This window comes from Schistocerca americana, chromosome 3 (genome assembly GCF_021461395.2).
Source record: "Schistocerca americana isolate TAMUIC-IGC-003095 chromosome 3, iqSchAmer2.1, whole genome shotgun sequence".
NCBI lineage: Eukaryota > Metazoa > Arthropoda > Insecta > Orthoptera > Acrididae > Schistocerca > Schistocerca americana.
Genome location: NC_060121.1, coordinates 627966002 through 627987071, shown reverse-complemented (window position 1 = coordinate 627987071; position 21070 = coordinate 627966002). Strand labels below are relative to the sequence as shown.

The following is a 21070-nucleotide window of genomic DNA, read 5'->3' as shown; positions in this document are numbered from 1 at the left end:
TAACTCAAGTGCCAGTTGGCTGTAAACTTACTTCCATTCTGTTTATGTGTCTGTTGAAATTCTGATTGCTCTGTGTTTTATTTATAGGTTTATTAGTGAATTATAAAAGTGAATCCAGCATTTTTATTTTTTTATTTATTTATTTATTTTATTTTTATTTTTATTTATTTATTTATTTTTACTTTTTGGTAATTTCAAAGCCTTTATTATCAGCTCCTTATCTTCCTCTTTCATTAACAATTAAATTTACATAAAATGTAGAAATTCAATTAAAATGCCTCTCAGCAACAACAGTAATAGAAAGGTGCAGAAAGAGTACTATGATATTTTTCAACTGATGATATTTTATTTCTTGGATGTATATGATTTCAGAATGATTTGAGTGTTAAAGGCCTCATTATAGGCCCCAATTCTGGTGCAGGGTGTTTGGTAGGGCAGAAGTTATGATGAACCAAGTGATCAGCTGCCGTAGAGTCATAGAAGCACTCAGGAAAGAATAGTGTATTTATTCATCTCAATCAGTACATCAGTCAAGGGTGCCAACTTGGTGTGATCAGTGCCCAGTGGTGCTTATTGGATCAGGCAGCAGTGCTGAAACCAGCAAAACAAGGTGGTGTGAAGCAGCAGCTGTAGTAGCCGTGCTCAATAAGATGTGACGACAGCATGGCCTTGTGTTATAACTGTGCCCCCAGGCTGTGGAACATAAGATGCCAGATCAGCACAGCCAGCCCAGTATTGATTGTGTCAAATGGCAGCAGAGGGAAAAGGCATGCCATGCCCAGGAACCCAGGACTTCAACATAATATGCAGTGGTAGTGGACTGTGGGTGCAATTCTGCAATAGCAGAGTGCTTGCATGTAGGCAGGTTGTGGTTCAGCAGCAAGTCAGGTGCGGTACAAACCCTGAACACCCTCGGTAGGAACCCTGAGGTCAACTGAAGTCAGCCAGCAGATGACTCATGGCCTCTGGCTGGAAGGTATCAGTTTAGCTCCCTGCAGCATCAGGACTAGGTGTAGCACATACACCTGCAGCTACCAGAAGCAGTGTCTAACAGCTGTAGGCTGGTTGATGTGTGTCAGGTTGATAACTATCACAGAGTACCTCTCAGAGCTGGCTGGAGTCAATGACAGAATCTGCATTGCTGGAACAGGTGGTACTTATGATTGCTCAACTCAGTACTATTGTGACAGGACATCATTTCTGATTGCTTAAGCCCAGAAGTGGCACAGTGCGGTGCTCAGTCAGGGTGTATTATGTGACACCTTTGTGATGTTCTGTCCCTCATATTATGCTGTGTTGACAGCATTGAAACTGTGGCAGCAGCAGTGGGGACTGGATGTGTGCTAACTGTCTTGCTTTAGTGCCTAGGCTGTCTTTCATCATATCAACTCAGCCTCTCTACAGCTTCTTGCATCAAAATACGGTGACAGCTTTCTGTTCACTTGGCTGCTGGTTACAGATGGCATTCTGAAAGGCATTGGCACAGCACATCTCCCCTCTTTAGAAGGTATGGTCCTGGATTGCAGGCGGGCATTATTTCTGGAAATTGCTTTGCAATTTTAAATTTAGGTACATTTTTATTCAGGTTTCTCTTTTGCCATTCCAGACTGAATTACAATGTCCAATGGCTTGTATACTTAATCACTAATTATTTGCCAAGGGTGAGCCTCTCAGTCAGTACTTGGTGTACAGGAGTTCAGGACGGTAGACAGTTTTACACCACAAATTGATACAAGCTGCAAAGATGGAAGTCAAAATCAAGATGAAACCTGAGGTTGAAGCACTCATTACCACAACTCTGTGTTAGTGATACTACAACGTTGTTGCACATGCTGATGTATTTACTCTGCACTAGTATGTCCCTTCTGAGCTGCTGTTAGCTTATCCAGTAAGTCATGGAGATTGAGTTGCAAGGTACCATTTAGGTATGTCAGGTTTTCAGCAGGTAGGATATCTAAAGATCTCTCAGGCCAGTATGTTATGTTATGTTATGTTTAATATCATAGCACAGGGGCGAGCAGGAATCCTGCACGTGTGCGGTGCACTTGCTCGTGTGCAGTTAACAGGTGTTCTGCATGCACACAGGGGCAAGCTGGCCACCCGCTTCTCTCCCCTCCCCATCATACCATCTCTCTGCTCCTTCGTCTGTAATGCGTTTTGTTTCCTAGCTTGCTTTATTGAATGAAGGAATAAGGTTAGTAGGAATGGTTGAAAGAAATCATGGTTTGAAAGAGTACTTATTACCCACGATACATTTTATTTAATTATCACAGGTGGAGTTTACAATACTTTTAATGTCTGGAACAAAATTTCTACATACAGGCAAATGCAAACAGTTATGTAAATGTCCATCACTGATGTTTTCTCTTAACCATGACTTATTAATTTTTATAACAGAAAAAAATCTCTCACAAATGTAGGTCGAGCCAAACATTGACATTATCTTCGCGCCTTCACGATGGAGATGAGGAAACTCTTGCTGTGAGAAGTCATGATAAAAGACTATTGCATGCCTTTCCAAAAGGAATTTTTCTTTCAGATGAGAATTACACTGTAGATCTATTAATTCCATTTGCATATTGGGATGAATATCATCTACAGAAACAGCAAAAGTTCTCGAGAACCATTCAAAAGCTTGGGATAAATATTATATATCCCCAAATCGCTTGAGAAATTCCTCTTTTATTGCACTAAGTACAGAAACATATTTTTTGCAATTCTGTTCTCGCGCAATATACAGAGTATGGAAGCGCACTGTGTTCCCTGATGAGAGCTATTGTTCCAACAAATCCTATTTGTTCCTCTTTCATTGCAGGTGCTCCGTCTGTTATCACTGACACCAAACGTTCCCAGTTTAAGTCAACTGACTCGACAGCTTCTTCAAAAGCTTTTAGGATGTCTGCGCTGCTGGTTGTGCTTTTTAAAGATATCATATCTAAAAAATCCTCTGTTACGTGCAGAGCAGTGTCCATGCCGTGGACATAAATCGCTAATTGTGCGGTCTCTGAAACATCTGCGGACTCATCAAGTGCAATGGAAAATGTAATAAACTCCTGGACTGCACTCCTTAATTGACGGTAAACGTCACCTGCCATGGCACTTATACGATGACTTACAGTCTGCCGAGAAAGAGTGATAGCTTAGAACTGATTTGCATTCAATGGGCAAAGTAAATCAACAGCATCATTGATGCACCCCTTTATAAACTTACCTTCAGCAAATGATTTTCCAGATCTCACTATATTAAGCGCAATCTAATAAATTGCACTTACCACTGGGCTATTATTGTTGTCGTCCTGAAAAACTGAAAACAGTGCTCCATAAAATGTTAAATCAGTTAGATGAGAGACATGGTGAAAGAAAGTCACAAATCTCTCGTGACAACAGGAACTTATGTCAGATTCATCTAGTATCATCAGAGCACTCTTCTTAAGCTCAGTCAATTTCCCCATCCACTCAGAATCCCACAATAAATTGTACTTTTCTTTGTGAAATTTATTATAATGGCATTCAATACTAAACTTCCACTGACCAGCAAGAATACTGCCACATATTAAACATTTCGAATTTTCACGTTTTTGCACAAAGAAAAAATGATTCCCCCATTCCTTTGTAAAAGATAGCAAATGTACACTTCTCTGTTTCCTTGATTCACTCTGCATTTTCCGGTTATTGAAATACAACGTTCACTATGTAGTGGTCGCTTCGCATCAACATCCGCAGCTTAGCCTGGTACTACACTGCCGCAACCTGCCGGCTGTCACCACTGCCCCAGTTGATGATTGCACTTGAGCAGCACACGTGCAGCGCTGTGTGCTCATGTGCCACGTGCAACATTTGCCTGCCCCTGTCATAGTATGTGTTATGGCAGCTGGGAGATGAAAATTTGATCCTGATACAAGATGTACCATTTGCTAGTATAAATCTCCTTCCTAGCTCTAACTGTTCTGAATCCCTAGATCATACCTACTCATACCAATTAATGATAACCACTACCGGATTGTATACGGAATGTATCTAATATGGATCCACATTCTGAAAGTAGTTTTTCTGTGCCATGATGTCCTGCAGGCATTTTTCTACTACTGTCCCTCCTATAAATAATTGTACCTCACATGTTTCAGTGGCAGTCTGGCTCATTTTGGATAGCATTAAGAAAAAAATTCACTCATATGGTTTACACAGTGTTACTTAGTTTCTGTTATGCCTATCCTGAACCAACACACAATTATTTACAGAAAAACCACCATCTGAGGTATATTGGTAGCAACACAAATCAAACACTCAACTCACTACGCTAACAAGACAAACATGTAGGAAAAAGTACACAAAACAAGATACAGCCATTTCCAGATAATGAATAGACCATACCATTAAGCAGCCACTGACTCCGTTAACCCACACACTGTTCCTGCATTGTTGCTTGGCTCATGAAATCCCCCTACCCCCCAAATTACCCATATCTGGTTCTTCCACAATGACCTCCACCTGTTCAGATTCTGCCAATCATTAGCCCTCACCAGCATAGTCCTGCAAAACCATATCAACCACGCCCAATCTTCCTTGCAGTTCATTCTCTCCATCCACAAAATTCTCCTGCTATGTAATTGCTGGAACCCATAACACACATCAAAACTCTTGCCCTGCAGGAACTTGAGCAACATGCACAACACCACCTCAAAAAGCTCTCCATCCTACTCACTTCATATTCCTGCCTCAGAGTACCACTGTCTACCACCTCTACAACAACCTCCAAACCTTCTCCATATCCCCTCATAGCTGACAAACCCTGTCTCGCAGACCTACTACACTTACCCCACCCTCTGAAACTCCCTCCCACCACCACACAGAACCCAGAACCTAAACAGACCCACAACACAGTCATGAACCTTTCCTCCAGAAGCCTTAGTCCCTCAGAAATATCAGTCCTTTCCAAAGGCCTCACCTTTTGCCCCACTCCCAAATTCAATCATGCAGGACTTGTTAAAGACCTTCTCTCCTTCTTCTGGTCCCTACAGTGGAAACACGTTTTTGTCACTAACCTGACCAGCCAGACTCAATCAAAGTTCAATATTGAATCTTGTCTAACTCAGTTCACTCCTCAATCCAACTGTGATCCCCCTCCACTGCCTCCAAACCACCCTCTGTTAACCTGTTAACTTTCCAGAATTTCTTAACCTTGAACCTTGCCTCACCATCATTCCCCAAATCCCTCAACATGCAAATTAACCTTACATCCACAGAAAGAACCACAGTCCACCATCTAAAAACTGATCCTGACCTTATAATCCTACCTGCAGACAAAGGCTCCATCACCGTTGTTTTGAACCACAAGGATTACCTGGCGGAAGGACTCTGTCAGCTGTCAGATACTTCCACCTACAAACTTTGCCACAGTGACCCCATTCCAGTAGTCCAGCAGGATCTCCAGGCACTACTCAAATCCTTAGGCCCATCCCAGAACGTCTCCCCAGAGTCCATCTCTCTACTTACCCATACCATTCCCCACACCCGCACCTTCTACATGCTTCCTAAAGTCCATAAACCGAACCATCTAGGACGACCCATTGTGGCCAGTTACTGTGCCCCAACTGAGAGAATCTCTGCTCTCATAGACCAACACCTTCAACCTATTACCCAGAACCTATCCTCCATTTCCTCCACCGACTCTCCACAGTTCCTGTCCCTTTACCACATGGTGCCCTGCTCGTCACTGTTGATGCCATCTCCCTGTACACTAACATTCCTTATGCCCACGGCCTTACTGCTACTGAACACTACCTTTCCAGATGCCTTATGGATTCCAAACCAACAACCTCCTTTCTAGTCACAATGACCAACTACATCCTCACCCACAATTACTTCTCCTTTGAGGGCATTACCTACAAACAGATCCAGGGTACGGCTATGGGCATCCGCCATGGCACCATCCTATGCCAACCTGTTCATGGGCCATCTAGACAAATCCTTCCTAAAAACCCAGAATCCTAAACCCCTCACTGGTTCATATTCATTGATGACATCTTTGCTATCTGGATAGAAGGTGAGGACACCCTATCTACATTCCTCCAGAACTTCAACAACTTCTCCCCCATTTGCTTCACCTAGTCCTACTCAACCCAACAAGCCACCTTTCTAGATGTTGACCTCCTCCTCAGACCTCCTTGGCATCAATTTGTTGTAGAAGCTTAGAACATACCGTATTTACTCGAATCTAAGCCGCACTTTTTTTCTGGTTTTTGTAATCCAAAAAACCGCCTGCAGCTTAGAATCAAGTGCAAAGCAAGCAGAAGTTCTGAAAAATGTTGGTGGGTGCCGCCACAACTAACTTCTGCCATCATATATATCTAGCGCTACACAGGCATGCTTTGTAGGCACAAAGATAAATACTGGCACCAAAACCTCTGCTTCAGTAAATAAATTTAAAAAAAATGTAAAAGACGAGCTTTTTTCTCCGCCCCGAGTTTCGACCACTGCATTTTCATACAATATCCAATGAAGTAAATACAAATTCCATATTGTTCATCTTCGAATGTAGCAGCATTTCAATGTACTACGAAAATCTGACTGGCAAGACTGTTTGGGATGTTTGTCAATATGGCCAACTCTACATTCTGAATTTTTTCCTACCTGTGAGAAGAGATGGTTGCTAATAGGAACTTTTATGAATTGTGAATCACATGCAGTATTCTCTTCACCATAAGAATAATATGAATATAAACATTTTGCCATGTATTGTTTCATGTTTGCTGCTATTTGATTTAAATCCTGTCTGCCTAATAAACTACGAAACTGGACTGAGACAACAGCAAACGTGGAAGAATATACATATCATGTCATGTTTATATTCGTATTATTCTGATGCCTAATAGTGATACAGTCAGAAATGAAGCACGGCAATTGACTAGACTTTTAAATCTAAGGTGACTCTAATTTCTGTGCAGAATGTAATGTACTAAAGAGGCACCTGCAAAGATTTTCAAACGGAGAAAAATTTTTGCTAAACTTTCATTCAGAGCATCTTCTATCATACGCAGTCTATTATTTGGTTCTTGTTGATCATTATCAAAGAAAGCAGCAGTGTAAGTAACAAAAAATAGCAGTCTCTTGCCATTGTTTCGCTAATGAGACAATTCCTCTCTTCTTTTTTTTAATTGTAAGCGGCAGTAGCGTGCACAAAAGCAAGCCATGCCGCGAGCAGCGACAGGCCGTAAACACGCACATCAGAATGTGACAAACAATACATGACAAAATACAGTAATGCATTTTCAGGTTAGGGTGACGTAAACATGTATAACAAAGAAAACGGCACTTATCAGATCAAAGAAAAATAAGCAATCAATTCAAACCAGACAAAGCACGTGAAAAAGGAAGGGTACCCATATAAATATGGACGGAGCGCCTGACGCATAGCAATGGCTACCTGGCAAAGCTTAACTGCTAAGCTTACGACTCGAACCAAACTACTGTAGCTGTATCGTCATTCATTCGACCTAAATTGTGTCTCATATTACAATGGACCAACTTTGTTTCGATTTGGAGATGTGACCTAAAACTTTTCTCTTCCCAAGAATTTCGAGTCTCAAATTTCAGGTGCGGCATAGATTCGGGAAATTTTTTTTCCCTTGATTTAGAGTCTCATTTTTCAGGTGCGGCTTAGATTTGAGTGTGGCTTAGATTCGAGTATATATGGTATTCTGAGCCCAAATGTAATGAGGTATCTTAACAGACTGATCTCCTCCATGTCAACCAATATTGATTTTGAAAAAATCGATCATGTGAAACCAAATTTTCACTTTTCTCACATGACATACTGAAAGCTTTGGATCAAGTAAATCAGGTCAATGCAATATTTCTTAATTTCCAAAAAGAATTTGACTTAGTTCCACTCCTATACTTATTGTCAAAAGTATGATCATATTGGGTATCAAGTGAAATTTCTGACTGGATTGAGGACTTTTTAGTAGGTAGAACACAACATGTTTTCTTGGATGGAGAGTCATCATCAGATGTAGAAGTAACTTTGGGTGTGACCCAGGGAACTGTGTTAAGACTCCTTGCTGTTCCTGTTGTATATTAACAACCTTGCAGACAATGTTAACAATGAAATCAGGCTTTCTTCAGATGATGCAGTTATCTATACTGAAGTATTATTTGAAAGAATCTGCATAAATATTCAGTAACCTCTTGACAGATTTCATAGAGGTGAAGAGATTCGAAACTTGTGCTCTCCATGTTCAGAAATGTAAATTTGTGTACTTCAAAAAATGAAAAAAACGTAGTATCCCACAGCTATAACATCAATGATTCACTCTGCCCAGCATTAAAGTCTGATGTTAGTTCCACCGCATTTCACTGTCTGTGCTGTTTTATCAGTCTGTCCACCATATGATGTTCAACATCTGAAATGAGGTGAGGTCACCCAACTCTACAATGTCTGGATGTTGTTTCATCTCAGTTCCACCTTGTGTTGAAGATATTCACCACAGCACTCCTCGAACACCTGACAGGTCATTAGGTTTCCAAAATGCTCACACTGAGCCTCGATCAAACTCAGCTAGATCATGTAACTTACCTATTCTATACTGGACACCAGCGTCACTGTATTTAAACACATTTCAGTTACAAGAGAAGTCTTAACAATTTTAACAAAACCATAGTTGTCAGATAGTGATACTGCAGACTGTTTATTTAACAGTATACTTGTGATTAGCATTTAAAAACACCATCTTGTCCATGTTCTTCTACATCAGCTAGTTCCATCTCTCAGTACTAATGTGTCTGGCCTGCAAAAAAACTCGCTTCAAGGGGTTGAAGTGGCTGGAACACACAAATACTTTAAGGCAGCATTAGACAAAGATGGCATGGACTTGTGGTACTTATTCCAAAAATTCTGTGGATCAGGTTTCTCCTCCCTTTTAGAAGCTTTTTTGACAAGTAGAGCCATTTGTTCTCTTGCACATTTCTAAGTTCCCCTAATGCTAACTCATTTTTGTTTTTGTATTACATGAAAAAGATTCAGATTGTCTTCTTTTTAACTTGTGTTTCATGATCTCCTAACTGAGTCACCAAACCATCAACCACAACTTTGCCATTGTTTGGAGTTTGGTTAATCTTTGCTATGAGCTTACTCATGACGTTATCAGCAGTTTCAGCATCTCCAAAACCACACTTTTCAAATGGAGGGTCCAGAATAGTTGTTTTGGCACAGATTCCATTCATAAAGCATCATTCTTTTTGACAAGGGCTCCAGTAGATGTTTTCTCAAAGTGGTGCCTACCTTAGTCATTTGGGGTTGCCTCTGTCACTGCCCTTTGGCATCCTTGAAGTAATTGGATTACAATGGAGGCTGTTGTGAACTGTTCTCCAGACAGTTATTTTTAACTTGAACAGAGGTTCCAGTGGAGGAAGGCAGTCTTCCACAATGCCCCATTCGTCTGCTGTCATAACTTCACAGTTAACATATGACAATGTGATTATGAGGGTGTCTTTGACCACCAATAGGCATTGCATCATAAGGAATGTGTGGAGTTCCACCTGCTGGGCATCTCCTGTTTCAGTTTCAACTGTGGTTTTTTGCCAGGTGAACTTGGCAGTCTACCAGTTTTACAGTGGCTACCATACTGCCTTCGAAAACCTGAAGATTTTGTGACATTTTTGCCTCAAGGAGCTCAGTGCTGCTAATTCAGGATGGTTGAACACATCAGACGCTACTACATTAAGTATGTAAGCAGCACATCCTGAATGAGCAACTTTCATTTTTCTTGCTACATTCACCATAACACATACATTGTTAGTGACAAGAGAAAACACTTCATCACCATTCTCCATTCAGAAACAATTGTTTTAGTTCTCTTGGTAATATTTTCAGAAGTGTGCAATCAGTGATGTGCACAGTGGTCAGAGCAGCAGACTACCACTTGTACTGCTCTGTGAAATGTGCTGTCAATGTGAAAAACCTTTATGTACTTGCATTGGTTCATGTGTCCACAATCAGTGCAACATACTGCCAGCCGTGGTGGTCTAGCGGTTCTAGGCGCTCAGTCCAGAACCGCGCGACTGCTACGGTCGCAGGTTCGAATCCTGCCTAGGGCATGGATGTTGACTTTGTATTGTATCTTCTGATGTATTATCAAGAGACACAATGTTTAAGAACTGATGGAGCTTTCTTTTCAAGTGGTCCATTAGATTACCAAATAAAACATGAAAATGTATTTCTTTTTTGTAGATAGTACAGACCACATCATCTCTTTCAGTTTTTCTGTAAAATTCACATGCAAATGATCATTTCGGCATTTTGATCCAAGTGCAAACCCAAAGTGCATTCACTATAATATGAGCACACTGTTAATAGACAAATGAAAAACTGAACAAAAAGCTGCTGCAAATATCGGAACTACACTATTACTGATGACAAAACAATAACAGAGTGCAGTAACTATTTAATGGCACCAAAACAATCTATTGTGTATGCTAATAATTGAATGCACCAGTAGTGAGGCAAGTCCAATTGTTACTACCAGGATGCTGGAGAGGTGCAAACTTGGTTACACTATTACAGACTTTTTACAATGCCGCCTTGAGATAGGCCTCACTGTGAAATTGAGGTACCAATATGTGAATGTGAGTATTACTTCTCCATACCAGTGAAATATAACAAATGCTACTTTTCACAGACTGTGAAATGAAATAGCATTGTGTACATGGGTATAATTTGTACCTATGTAGTCGGTGACAAAATGTCTGTACAAAATATTCACCTCCTACACAAATAAATGATTGAATGAGTGTTCACTGGCTATATTCATCTGATATTTTAATTTGTGGCCACTGTCACACATTTTTTATAAAACAAAGTGCAAACTGTTGCTTAAACAAGTTAGGGTTCCTTTCTTCTTTGTATTCCTTAAGGGAACCACTGCTCTCCCCTTTGCACTGCCACTTAGGGCTGCGATACATCCTGGCATAACCAGATTGGTCCTAGTTTTGAGCGAATCCAGAGGTGCACTTGAGGGAGTTTTATGCAACTGTGAGGGGTAAACCTGGATCTTTTTTCATGTCTGGGAAAATTTGATTGATTGGAAATGAATTGACTGTAACAAACCTTAATTACAATAATTAAATGGGGATCAGCCTGTAGGCAGTTCCTTCATTTTAGTCTGGCTAGCAGGCTTAGATGCTCTCCTATACAGGTACAGGATGGTTCAAAAAGATTTTTACAGCTTTAGTCACATACATTTCAGAAATGCGAACAGGTAGAGAGGCACAGTTAGTGGCATTATGTTCACTCACACCTTAAGCTATTTTTATTCTTATTTTCTCATGTTAATTATTATCTGCCCCTCCCAGTAGTTGGCACAGTGTATGGAATAGTTGGTACAGACCAGATCAGACACTCATGTCCTGTGGAACCCCATTAAGTTATTTTCTTTAAGCAGGACCTGCAGGAACTGTGAGCTCGCATCATATCAGCAATAGTCAATGTTAATGAGGATGTGCTAGGCTGGACATGGAACTGGAATATTGCTTACATATCCTGGGTGCTGTTTCAACAGTATTCCAGCCCTGTCACCAACAATGGGGGCTGGACCTATAGTAACAAGTCTCGCTTTAATACCAGGGTGGAGCCTTTCATCATGTCAGCATGGCCCTTTGCGCCAGAATGCACTGACAGCTTTCTGTTTGCTTGACTTCAGGTTACAGATGCCAATTTGAATGGTGCAACAGGTGTTTTGTATTTAGACTCCTATTGTAGTTCATTAACAAAATAGTTTTTTACTTCCTTGTTTTACAACTGAAAATAGAATTAGCCACTATTCAATAAAAGAAGCTGAAAAGACTAGCCGGTCGAAGTGGCCGTGCGGTTAAAGGCGCTGCAGTCTGGAACCGCAAGACCGCTACGGTCGCAGGTTTGAATCCTGCCTCGAGCATGGATGTTTGTGATGTCCTTAGGTTAGTTAGGTTTAACTAGTTCTAAGTTCTAGGGGACTAATGACCTCAGCAGTTGAGTCCCATAGTGCTCAGAGCCATTTGAACCATTTTTTTGAAAAGACTAAAGTTTCAGGTTCTTTTCAATTTCATTGTATAGAAATACACCGAAGAAAGTAGATCAATGTAACATCTTGTTGCTTGTAATATTCCAATATGCATTGCAAACAGTTGAAAAGTCAGCAGCTGTAAAAATTTGTTGTTTATAGTGTACAACTCCAACTGTCATTAGTTTTTCTGCAGATGCCACAAGATGAACAATCAGTGTAAATGAACAATTTGCAACTAAAATCTGTGAAAACCTCTATTTTACTTACATGTCCAGTATTGTATATTATAAACTAGTGCATCAGTAATATTCATAGTTTACTTAATACAGTGTAACTCCTGTACTATTTGTCATACCTAACATAAACATAAAACACTACTACCATCTGAATTTAATTCACAGTTTTCACCATTTTACCTACTGTTACTTCTCCCTGTTCAGCCTCTTCATCTTCTGGTGGAACTGTGGCATGCACTGACTCAGTGTCTGCTGTGGATCTGGAGGCAAGACAAAGGGGAAGGGAAATACTGCTATTGAAAGCAGAAGTGCAGAACTTGCAAGAAGAACTTTCCCAGTCTGATGCACGTCTTCGAATAGCACTAGAGATGGAGCAACGTCTCAGAGAGAGGTGGGAACTTTAGATAAAAATTTCTGATCAATATTTCTACTCCATAAAAATGTGTTCTGATAATCAATTTATTGTCCTCATCAGTTTCTTTTATAATACAAACAGTAGTCCATTTAACAATGGCACAGAGAAGTTACAAGGTTCTTCAGAATTTTCAGTGGCCTAAGAACAGTATATACAATCGTTCATGAGCAGCAAAATATATTTCAGTGCTGAGTCAGCTTTAAAAATAATGTCAAATATTTTGTCCTAGTTTCAATATGCAGTCAGTAACCAACGCATTACTACTAAAGTTTCTGTTGGTTGGTTGGTTCTGGGGAAGGAGGCCAGACAGCGAGGTCATCGGTCTCATCGGGTTAGGGAAGGACGGGGAAGGAAGTTGGCCGTGCCCTTTGAAAGGAACCATCCTGGCATTTGCCTGGAGCGATTTAGGGAAATCACGGAAAACCTAAATCAGGATGGCCGGACGCGGGATTGAACCGTCATCCTCCCGAATGCGAGTCCAGTGTCTAACAACTGCGCCACCTGGCTCAGTTAAAGTTTCTGTGTTCATTGTGAAAAGGAGTTATTTATTCCACTATACAACAAATAATCTACAGGCTGCAGCTGGAAGTCAAAATGAAATCCCCACAAAATGAAATCCCTAGAATTGTAACAGTAAGTTTTTATGTAATATAATCAATTTTCTCTGAATTTTTATTTTCTAAAGGCCATCATCATATCTGCTGACAGAAATAAATGGAAGTGATTGTAGATTTGAATGACTTTAGGATTCCATATGCCACATCACTCAGTATACTGTGTATCATACCATACCATTACACTGTGATGGGTTGCAGTCCTTTGGTCTCTTTTCAAGCTGTGAAAGTAAGTACAGCAAGATAATCTAATGTATTTCACACATCCAAATGAACACAGCATTAAGACAAGATTAAAACAGGATGCTTACTATCATTGATACTATAGGTTCTGAGGTTCTGCAATAAGTATGTGGAATGTCAGAGACAAAATTAAATTATATAAACTGTGTAGACTTCTGTGAACAGAGTCAGTTGGCATAAAAGTCTTCTGAGCATCATACCATGTCACAATGTAAAAATGTGTGCTGGAGAAACCAATGTTTTGGCCGTAGTTGTGGTGGCCTTCTTCTGCGTGCACTGACCAATAGACCTAGAAGGCCTCTGTAACCATACTTGAAACTTTTATTTCTCCATTTTAGTTTTTTTACAGTATGATGCAGTATGATACTCAGAAAACTTTCATGTCAAAATTAAATAAATGCACGAAAATGAATAACATGTTACAGTGAGTTAGGAGTAGGACACTAGCTGAAATTTATCTCAGTTATGTGATGCCATGTGATGATACCATCTGATCCTATATTCTACAAGTTTTATCAGGGACCTCTTAAATATTGCTGTCTGTTGCTGTTGTGTGTGTGGAAGTGTGAGAATTATGAAAAAGCCATTAACAGCATCTCACAGCCTGTCACAGTTGATGATCAGCTGTGTATACTAAAGCCATGGTCTTACATGAAACAACTGAAATGAAAACCCCCATTATCCTGATAGCAGCCATTGTGTGAAGTATCACTAGCACAAACAGTCAGATGAAGTGCAGATGTAAATATCAGTTCCACTGTGGAACATACTTTCCAAGACTCGAAGGAGAAGCACTAGTTATTAAAAAAGACTGCACAAATGATTGTACTTTTAAAATACTTACAACATTGTATAACTACTACATGTGTCACAAATGGGTTTCATAAATGTTGTTCAGTTCTGAAGTGGCAGTACTGGAAGCTGTTCAGAACTTGTTTAGAAATAAACAGTTTTGTTAATCACAACTGGATAAAGTAATTGAAACTGTACTGATTGCTCTTGCCATAGTGCAAATTTCAGCCAACAGATTATCAGCTGTAATGCAGCTAGGAACACTATACTAGAATTGATGTAACTATAATTTGCCAGTTCATAATAACTTAGGTTCAGTGATATGCAAAAGTGAATCAGATAGAAACCATCAACTATACATCACTTTTTTGTTAAGCAAAATTGTCAGCTGTGGCGTTTACATGAACTCATAGGGGTTTCAGAAATGTGCTTGTATTCGAAAAGGACTACTTCTGACAGAATGTGTAAGGTGTGGTATCTTGAGTACCAAATGGTGCACCTCATAGTCACACCTTACAATATTTGTTTGTAAAAAACTGTAAGAAATATAGTGATGTGAAAATCATTATATGGCAAGGACTGGCGAATAAAGGTGCAGGATAACCATAGTATGTGTGTATGTAACTGTAGCACATATATGCCTAGCATTGGCACATTCCAACCAGATTTCCTTTGGTATGAATGCTTATGAGTCACAGAAATGTAGTGATAAAAGGGCTCACACAACCCAAAAAGATGCTACAATGATGGAGGTGCACAAAATTTCTTCCATTTTTGTTGTTGTTAGCACTATAATTGGTACCAAACTATTTCACAGTGATAATTCTCATTAAAAAGAAAACTCCTAGCATTTCATGGTGCTGCGCTAGTTTCTGGCAAACATGGACACATAATGCCTTCATTTTCAGGATTAGCTGGTGTGTCACCTGAAGAATACTTTCAGACTTGCTGGACAAGTAAGCAAGACCACATTGTGCTTCCCACAATTGTTTCAAATGGTGTGTTGCATAAAAGTACAACCTTTCAGATATAATGCGCTTCAGTTTCATTTTGGAGTTGACTAACAAGTACTGATAATTTATGTTGGAAGTCTCCTCCTTGTCAGAAGTGGTAAATGTAGAAGCATTCTTGACTTGTATCATCTGCTCTTAAAACCACATCTAACAATACTAATAACTGTCAGCCTAATCATATGATGTTTTATTTTAAATACAATACACCTCTGAAGGGTTTAATTTCATTCATTTTCTAACTTAATGCTCACCTGTGGTCGAAGACACTTCGTCTGTTCACATTGTGCCTGAATAGACTCATGATGTTTGAGAAAGCCACTCTTAATAATGACCTCGGGAGCCAAAAACATTTGTTTCTAAAATAAAAGTGCAACTTGCACTGATTTTCTATTCAAATTACAGACATTTGATATTTATCAATTTCACGAATTAGTGACTCACTCATGATAGCCATCATATATCAGCAAATGTTTCCCCCCTTAAAATGTCAGTTTCTGATCCTATACTTTCCACTGAAATTTCTTCACTTACTTTGCCTCCTTTCATGTTACATGAGGGTGATAGTTGTCAATGGACAAACAAGCCTTTTGTAAGTAATCTATCTTAGTATTTCAGTAAATTTTTGAATCTTTGCAATTCCTCTGTAGAACATTAAGTTCCTGCTTTCTTTGATCATATCAATTAGGTATCTAGATCTTGGTCTTAACTTCCCTTAATAAATTATGACACTTGTTGCACTCATGTTGTCTGGTACACCATTTCTAGAATCTTTAGTCACCTGTTAAACATAGTAGCAAATGCAGGAGTGCAGTAACCACTATAAATTAACATATAGAAAAATGGCAAAATGCCATGAATTGTGCCACTTTGCATTCATGATGGTGGTAAGTAGAGCTTTGAACCTCTAATGTACTGCCATCAGGGCAATGAATGTTTGAAGATGTTCTTGACTGCAGGGCAAAACTAGTAATACAGCAAATAATATGCAACATTGGTGGTTTGTCTGTACATTAATACTGATTCAAAAATTCTAGAAATATCAACGTTTTATTAGTTTCAAAATATGAATTATCAGTTGCTGTCTCCTGTAAATGGCAATGGCAATGACAGTGAATGACAGAGATAGTGAAATACTACTGAGAAATTTTGTCAGATACTTCGAAGAGCACAGAGTAGATCGACAAAGTTGCCATGAGGTTAAGGTGCATTTTAAAATATTTTCTGCAAAAAGTGCTGCCCAGTTCAGTGTTTTTAAACAACAGTATCACGGAACCATAGAAAGCTGCCATAAAGAGTGTTTCCTCTTGGGGAGTCAGTTTTGGTTCAGCAATGATCATCAACTCAAGCATTAACACTGCATCAGATTAAAGGTAGGTTCCTGGGGAGGTAAAATGCATAATTGTTTTCCACTGTAGCATCTGTCACATATAATAAAGGCATTGTCATCTTATACATTTTCTTCAGTCACCAATTGCAAAAACTGTTAGCCTGCTGCAGTGTTCAGCATACAGCTGCCCAAAATCATATCACAAACTGATGACTGAGCTGTTGATTCATCCCCCTCCCATTATGTGTCAATGAAAACAAATGTCATTTGATTCAGTTGTCAGTTTATGACACAACTTTGTCCAGATGAAATGCAACAAAAAACAGTTATGAATTTGCTGTCAAGGAACATTCCTGTAACGTGATGTAATGTTTATCCAAGGCCTGAAGATGCCTGCTCAACCAAAATTGGCTGTCTGTGAATAAACACACATTACAGTAGCTATGGTGATTCCATGATGCCATTCCTGAGACAGAGTTTAGGCAAAGTCCAAAGTGATACCATCCACTGTAATTGCTTTTAAATGGCATGGAATCTTTAAAAATGAGTAATTACAAAATGGATACTGTAACACAGGTTCAAGTTGGTTGAATCTGATCTTAAAATGGAAACTCTATATTGGAATATCAACAATATTATGAAAAGAATAGATTGCTACTCATTGTAAACATGACACATTGAGTTGCAGACAGGCATGATGAGAGTTACATATAAGATTTCAGCCAAAACCTTCTCCAGAAAAAAGAAATGTACACACATTCACACAAGTAACACACTTCAGGGACACACGACCACTGCCTCTAGCATCTCTGCCAGACAAGCTTATTCTGACAGTCTGGCCAAAGTAACTGGAGGTAGTTGTCATACACATGTGAGCGGTCCTTGCTTGTGTGAATGTTGTACCATTTATTTTTTCTGGAGAAGGTTCTGGCCAAAATCATGTATGTACCAATCTTTTCATCATGCCTACCTGCAACTCAACATGTCATCCTTACAGTGAGTAGCAATCTATCCTTCGAATAATGTTGTTAACTTGATCTTAGGTACATGTCAAATGCAGCAACAGAGGGCAGTTCTCATCAACATTCTTTGCTCGCTCCATTTGTCCTTAATTAGAAAACATTAATTACATAATTTTTTCTAGGGAAGTGCTCTTTTTAAATTTACTCAGAGTTTATATTTTTATGTTACTAGCAAACTAAGTTTCTAGAGTATAAATCAGAGTTCACACTGTTTACAATTTAAACTGTGTTTATCCATTCGTGCATAGCCATTAGCATACAACATTTTTATAATATCAGTGATGGGAAGATAAGATCTTTTCTACAGACTAGCCATGGCCACACACTCAGACAACGGCAGCCTGAGTGTGTCAAGTGTAGGAGAGCAGCTTGTGCACTGCTACCGTGACCTCTACCAGTCTGCAAGGGTGGATACTCTTGATGCTCTTGACAGCCTGCCTCTGCTCAAGGATGCTGATGAACTTAAATCTAAAATATTGTTTTCAGTGATTGTGGTGAGTGCTTGTGAAAGACCGATTCTTCTGGAACTTTTCTATTTTCCTTTCCATTTTCAACAAACTTCTTGCATTCTGTCTAGCTAAGGGACTCAAACTTTCTTCGTGTAACTGTATTCTTTTCAGTATCTTGAGATGTACTGTCCAATTTAACTCCTGTGTTGCCTTTTAAGCAATGGGGAAATTAAGAACTTGGTTGCTGTGAAAAAGTACAATTTTCCATAACTGTAGTGTACATAATAATTTTAGACTTGCATGTTCATTTCCTTATAAATTCTTTTTGTGTCATTTTTGTATATATTCAAAAAACATTTATAGATGTAGAATATGTAAAGTGATACAGACAAATCATTGACCCACTGACAGTATGGGCTGGTGATGTAGATCTAACAGAGCTCAATTTTTGCTGAATATTACGATTCATGTAGAATAATACAGTTTAAAAATGAGAATGCTGGCATAACTAATACATTGTGGGAAACAGGAAGTGATAAATAGGAAATATTAAATATAATCTCCATGATTTGAAACTGCAATAATACTTACTTGTGATTAACGTCATCAGTTGTCTCTTTTTTGAAGGGAGGGGTTGACTAGTCAAAATTTCAGAATAAACTTTATCAGCAGTTGTTTATTCAAATTATTTTAATCTTATGTCTGTAAATAAAGGAACTATTTTCCAGCAACTTATTGTTACTAAGTAAATATTATTCACAGCTTTTCTATAATGTGGTCTCTGTCTTGTGCTATTTCTTTCCTTTCCAACAAATAATAAATATGTATTTTATAGTATTTTTTTCAGTTTACTTCATAGTCAAGAAGTAAAAAATGGAATAGCTGAATTTTAATAGATAACAATTTTAATAGATACCACTACAGCTTCTGATTCAAAAGAAACTTGTAGGTATTCAAGATGGTTTAGACTCTCATTCAAATTAGTTCTAAGCCAGAAAAATTTTCACAGAACTACTGAATTTCTAAATCGAAAAAATAACATCATTAATGTAAAAAAATCCTCCTATAACCATTGTGGAAGTTCAAATTTAACACAGATTAATAGAATAAAAATTGGAGAATTGCACAGAAGAATAATCAATAAATGTGTTGCTAAAAGCTGTACTCAGACATCCAGAAAAATGAAATAATTTTGGTTGGAAGAAGTGATTCACATGTCACACTGCTCGAATCTGAACTGAACAAGAACCTTTAGAGAGATGAAACAAATAGAACAATACCACAGCTGAAAGAAGCAGATATTACAAAACACTTCTATATTCTGCACTAACTATTGGCAATTATAAATCACACTCAGCGTTATAACAATATTACGAAAAGGATAGATTGATACTAACCATATAGCAGAGATATTGTGTTGCAATTAGGCACAACAAAAAGGCTATTAAACACATAAGGTTTCGGACACACACACACACACACACACACACACACACACACACACACACACACACATGTGCGCACATGTGCCCACACATACAGTTATGCAAACACAGCTCACACACACGTGACCCGTGTCTCTGGCAGCCAGAGACAGTGGTCTTGCATGTGTGAGTTGCGTTTGCATATGTGTGTGTGTGGGGGGGGGGGGGGGGGGGGGGTGAGTGTGTGTGTTGCCTATTTCAGAAGTGCCTGTCTGGGACTCAACATCTCTGCTACATGGTGAGTAGAACATTGTCACTATTCCATCCTGGATTTTCCATTGTATGATAGTCAGCATTAGGGTGATATCAACAATCACAAACAATATGCCCTTTATTAAATTATCAACTGTTGAATATAGGAGGGTAAAAGACAAATGAAATGGCTACTAGCACTCTTTAAACACATTTAAAAATCTTTGAACAAGAGTCTACCCACTAGTAATGCCATGAGAATGAGGGCTGAGACATCATTTTTGCTACTTGCATGAAAATAACGTATGTCTAGTATGATGACATTTAAAAATAGTTGCTCAAAGAAGTATTGACAGCATATTTGAGTGAGACAAAAGTCATTTTAAAACTTTAAACACAAAATTGTCAATGCAGTATTTTGAATGAATACAAGACATTGATTAAAATATAATTAATGAAAAATGTGAGCAAACTGGCTGTCCAAAACACCTGGGGTAATGCTATTTAAGGATAAGAGGCACTGTGAGTCAGTTATAAATGACTTTTGATTAGTATCACCAGTGTCCTTGGAGAGTAGACAACACGCATTCCTTCTGATACAACAGCAATGTAAAGTCATTTGTAACAATCTTTTTCACTAGTTTATCTTTTAGCATCTTCAAGCCAAATGTTATAATCCTGAAATATTGTATGTCTTTATAACCTTTCCAAGGGATTTTTAGCCACAATTGAATAGGCCGATTGACATGTTGTAACATTTCAGTGTGTCATCGTAAAGCAAGGGAAACAATGAGAGATATAGCTGTGCTATACTAACTACATAGATTATTTTATTCAAAGCAACATAATGCATCACTGCCTCATCCTGTATCAACTACTCTGCACATGTTCTGACAGGTGTTTGTCTAGATCACAAGAATTCCGTAAATTTTTTCTTAATTATTTCTCAGCATCTACATCTACATCTATACTCCACAAACCATCATGAAGTTAGCAGAAGGTACATCCCATTGTACCAGTTATTGGGCTTTCTTTCCATTGCATTCATGTATGGAGTGCAGGGAGAATGATTGTTTGAATGTCTCTGTACATGTTGTAATTATTCTAATCTTGTCCTTATGAACCCTATGCAAGCAATACATAGGATGATATAGTATATTCCTAGAATCATCATTTAAATCTGGATCTTGAAACTTTATTAACAGACTTTATCATTACATCTATCTTCAAGAGTCTGCCAGGTCA

At 38.7% G+C, this 21070-nt stretch overlaps 1 protein-coding gene across 1 annotated transcript in view; it reads left to right on the top strand.

The window, feature by feature from the left end:
• The window catches only part of LOC124606264, a 402667-nt gene that overhangs the window by 296190 nt on the left and 85407 nt on the right, over nucleotides 1-21070 (top strand). Inside the window, exons 8-9 of the mRNA XM_047138242.1 lie at nucleotides 12479-12665; nucleotides 18008-18194. Coding sequence (XP_046994198.1) covers nucleotides 12479-12665; nucleotides 18008-18194 — 374 coding nt within the window. The remainder of the gene's footprint in view (nucleotides 1-12478; nucleotides 12666-18007; nucleotides 18195-21070) is intronic.